The sequence below is a fragment of the Apostichopus japonicus genome, chromosome 17, assembly GCF_037975245.1.
Source record: "Apostichopus japonicus isolate 1M-3 chromosome 17, ASM3797524v1, whole genome shotgun sequence".
Classification (NCBI taxonomy): Eukaryota; Metazoa; Echinodermata; class Holothuroidea; order Aspidochirotida; family Stichopodidae; genus Apostichopus; species Apostichopus japonicus.
The window spans coordinates 10,474,690-10,479,515 of NC_092577.1; the positions used below are offsets into that span (position 1 = coordinate 10,474,690).

General features: G+C 43.6%; 1 protein-coding gene across 1 annotated transcript; it reads right to left on the bottom strand.

Moving 5' to 3' along the window:
• Positions 1-343: 343 nt before the first annotated feature.
• LOC139984550 (uncharacterized) lies at positions 344-1,060 on the bottom strand. Its single transcript, XM_071998487.1, has one exon. It carries the CDS (start codon positions 1,058-1,060, stop codon positions 344-346), a length of 717 nt encoding a protein of 238 aa, XP_071854588.1.
• Positions 1,061-4,826: the final 3,766 nt, after the last annotated feature.

Sequence of the window (4,826 nt, forward strand, 5' to 3'; positions counted from 1 at the left end):
CCGAACGGCATGACACAACATTGATATAGACCACTGTGGGTGATAAAAGCGGTCTTTTCCCTATCAGGTTCGTCCATTTCGACCTGCCAGTAGCCACTCGCTAGATCGAGGGTCGTAAACCAAGTGGAGCCATTAAGACTATCTAAGGAGTCATCGATTCTATGGAAAGGGTAGCTATCTTTAGTCGTACTATCGTTAAGCCTACGATAATCTACACAAAAACGAGTTGATCTATCTTTCTTTTTAACTAATACAACTGGAGACGCCCATGGGCTAGATGAAGGTTCAATCACCCCTCGCCTTAACATATCTGAAACCTCGTTAGCCGCATCCTCTCTTTTATTCAGAGGCAGTCTCCTAGCATTTTGTTTAATAGGGAACACCTCTTTAGTCGGGTTTTGTGTTTCACAATATCAGTCCTTCCTAAATCCTCCTTACATTTTGCAAAAATACTCTCATGCTTCAGAAGAAGCCTCCTAACTAAAGCTTTTTGATTTTCATCAAGTGATCCTTCCAAAGAGTTGTACAGCCCTAAAATGTGCTGTGGTAAGTCAGTGACTCCCCAGCCCTCATTGGAAGTGTCACCCTCCGTGTTTTGTACCGATAAAACTTCCTCTACAGGATCACACGTGGCCGCCGTAACTCCTTCATACACCGTGACCGGCACTGAATCTACATTAATCATGCGGATTGGTACTACGTGACTCTGGGGATTAACCACAGCTTTAGCTACCATAATCGAGTGTTTCTTTACAAAACTTTCACAAGGCTCTACAATAAACTCTGTTCCGTCTAATTTATTGACAAGTTTTCCTGGTACTACAATTTCCTGGCCTGGACTTATGCAGATTGTCTCAGCTACCGTGATTCTATTCACTACGTTACTAGGGGCATTCAATCTCTCGTTGCCGAAACATTGAACCATAATATTCCCAATTTTTATCTGACCAAGGCCTAGGTCTATTTGGCACTTGTATTTTGCGAGGAAATCACACCCTAATATGAAATCAGGAGATATGTCTGCAACCCACACCGGGTGGCTCGCCGAAAAATCTCCCATCTTCAATGAAAAATTACCACAACCGAACACGGTATACTTCGATCATCGGCCATAACCAAGTCCTCTCCAGTTCTCTCTAACTTTGGCCGTGCACTCTGAACAATTTCCTGATACATACTACGTTTCACCACACAAATATTTGCACCCGTATCAATCAAGCTATCTAAAGTCCTACCATGGATTTGTATTCTTGCGTACAATCCATCTCTATTATTCTTTTCACTAAGTGACGTAACAAAGGGCCTTTTGGGACCACTAGGCGACTCATGGCCCGCTGAACCGGCTTTTGCTAGTTTCCGAGTTATGACTTGTCCCATTGTTATCAGATACTTTTGGTTTTGGACAATCACGAGCAAAATGCCCAACTTCTTTGCAGTTGTAACATTTGTTGTCCCTGATCATATTCCTACTCTCTCTCTTACGAGGCTTTTCCAAATTCCCATGACTCTTCTCTAACGATTTAAAACATTCCTGGATTTTAGCTACCATTTTCTCTACAACTTGGTCTAAATTACTCTGTACCTCTTTCGCCAGTTTCTGGTCAGTATCAGGGGGCCTGACACAGCTCTAAGTAACCTTCTACTATTTCTCTGATTTTCAGCCTGTTGAAACGTTTCAAATTCAATTGCTGTTTTTACTGCGCTGTCCAAACATTTTGGGCGAGACTGATATATTCCCCATCGTATGTCAGTATCAGCCAGCGCATCAATAAAATGATCTTTTGCCAAGGTCTCTTGTAGATCATACTTAGCTTCAGGGTAGGCTAATTTAACCAATCTCCGGACTGACTGCGCTAATTCTAGAAGGTTTTCACCTTTCTTTCTTTGTTTATTCCTTAACCGAGCACGGAATAATTCTGTTTGATTTTGTGACCCAAAACGCTTGGACAGGGCGGCAACAAGCGAATCGTAATTACGACGCATCGAGGTATCAAGGTCGCCTAATACTGAGAGCGCTTCACCTCTTAAGGAAGTGGCAAGATACATTCCTTTAGAAAGGGGACCCCATCTATTCATTTCTGCTATCAATTCAAACTGTACAATGTAATCATTCCACTCACTACTCCCATCAAACGGGGCGTACTTCCGTTCTCTTTGGGTATATACGGGAATCTGAGAGGGGTACAGGCAAATCATTAGAATTGTACCTAACTGGCAGGGAAAATTCCCCCAACTGCACATTTCTATCCGAGTTGTTGATAACTTGCCTATCATTCAGTTGATCATCTTCAATTTTCCTATAACTTCTACCAGCCTCCCTATTCACATAATGGCCAGCTCCATGGCGACTTACGGAGGGACGGTGGTCCAAGTCGTAACCATAATTATTACATTTACGCCATTCGCCTACACTAGGATAACGTTTCTTATCGTCTGCTCTATCTAACCACTCTAGAACTGACATAGAATTACCTGCACCACTGATCAAATATTTATCTCTATACACTGTATCCTCACTAGGGTAACGGATCCTAGAGAGGGAATCACCTCTCGAAATTCCACTTGGCCCCGGGCCAGTTACACCACCCCGTGGCATACTGTCAGTCCCAGACTGACGAATTTCGTAACGCGCAGCCCTTGGCTGCAAGTCCTCCATCCCATATTGGGTCGCATTTCTTGTATCAATTTCCCTGGAACCTCGTCCAGGTACGCCCCCTAATGGCATATGATCAGCCCTAGACTGATATAAATTGTACCCTGCAGTCCCTGACTGCGAATGCCTGACCCCCATATGGGCGGGACTTGACGTGTCCCTTTCTCTATCCGATAAACCATCACCAAAATTGATCAACGGTGCATTCTCCCTATTAGACACAGTTCTACTGAAACCATTTCCCAGATCAAGTTTAACTACACTATTTGAAATAAAATTACGAGGGCATTCATAGGGGGCACATTTGCCCTCCTCTCACTCACACCATCGTCCACATGCCGGGGCTGCTGGTTTCTTTCTCTCTCCTCAAAATCACGAGAAACCCTCAACCTGTCACCCGTCACAGAGGGAGACCTAGCAGCCCCGACGTTTGCTTCGCTATAACGCTTAGGCCCATTTAAGTAATGACTACAAGAATTTGAAAAATACTCACGTGGTAGCGTACTGCCATCCAAGCCGCCGTCACTGGGGACGCACTCATCTACCACCATCCAATCCTGATTACACAAAACATTCCCATTCTGAATCTCGCTAAGTGTGGGTTCTTCGCGAACTCTGTTTTCAAACTGTGAGCCCGAACAGGGTGCAACACTCTGTTCCCTACAGGAAACCAGTTCCTGCCTTGACACACAGGTGTCCGAATCAAAGCTAATTAAATCATTCATGCTCAACAGAAAACAGAATCCCACCGCTGCCACCAATGTAACGCTAACTCAGTCTAAGATTCTGGGGCGTCCAAATTATTCCCTGCCGAGGACTGGTGGTGGTATGGAAACAAATGCGGCTTGGATGGTTGTATGTTAGTAAACGACGAGCTTTAAATCTCGCTATTACATGAAAAAGATATAACACATAGATAAACGAGTAAAGAACAAGCGCTGTGTAGATTTCGCAATCTATTACTATAACCAGCCACGGTACAAACAATACATCGGCACGAAGTCCTCAATAATAGGTAGAAAACATGCACTTAACGATAATGGTCACAAACGAGGTCTCAATAACGAAGTAGAGTCCTATAACGATACGTACAAAAGTGTATAAAAGACGAATACAAGACAGATACAAGTACGACCACAATGATCGGAGCCAGGGCTACTACCGAACCGAACGATTCAGATCTGGAGCGAAGACTGGTCACAAGTCTTGAGGTCTGCTTCAGCTGAGCTGGTGAGCAGACATCACGTGACCTGTAATTATTACGTAATGTAGCCTACGACAAATAGAGGGCGACATATATGATGACCAACGGCATCACACTATCTTCGTTCCTTCTTAGAACATCGTGCAGTCTATAAGGTATGTAATGTTAAAGCGAATACCGCAGTAGCTGCATGGTACGGCTTTCCGTGTAAACGGATCTGACTAAAACAAAAGCCCTTGCTACACTACCAGCCACGCAAGGTTAGTTATACAGACAAGGAGGTAATTAAGGACAAAGGTGAGTAAAAATATCCGGTTATTGTTTATTACTTTCCGGGTAATTGTCGATATTACGGTATGAATTACACGATTTATGCAAATAACCTTCAACGCCTGTTCCATGAGTTTTCCCAGCGTGTAATAGCTTATCTAGATATACATGGCTCACTATAACCACAATATATAACGGGAAATAACTACTTGTTATCTAGTTTGAATTTCTTCCTGAGTATCAAGTCTTCTTTCAACCAATTTATTCTGAGAATCGCGAGGATAGGCGGATTTTTTTGGGAATCATGAATATGGTGATACAATGTAACGTAATAAATTGGCGTGTATTAATCTTGCAATGTGAGTACAACAGCTTGCATATGAGTACATTTCAAGTCCAATTCCCCATGGTATAAGTATCCGCGTACGAGTGAGTACAAGGCTCTTAGCACGAGTACGAGCTCGCATGCTTTCTGGTCATTTCGCCCAACAACCATTTCGCCCAACTGCCATTTCGTCCAACTAGCATGGTCATTTCGCCCAACCAGCCTGGTCATTTTGCCCAACCAGCATGGTCATTTCGGTCGACCAGGTTGGTTGGGCGAAATGACCAAAACAGAGCCCTATTCAAACTGCGATGGATGAAGTGAAAAGGCATCCAGCATACCTCGACGATATGTGAGTTTACGTTTACATAGTT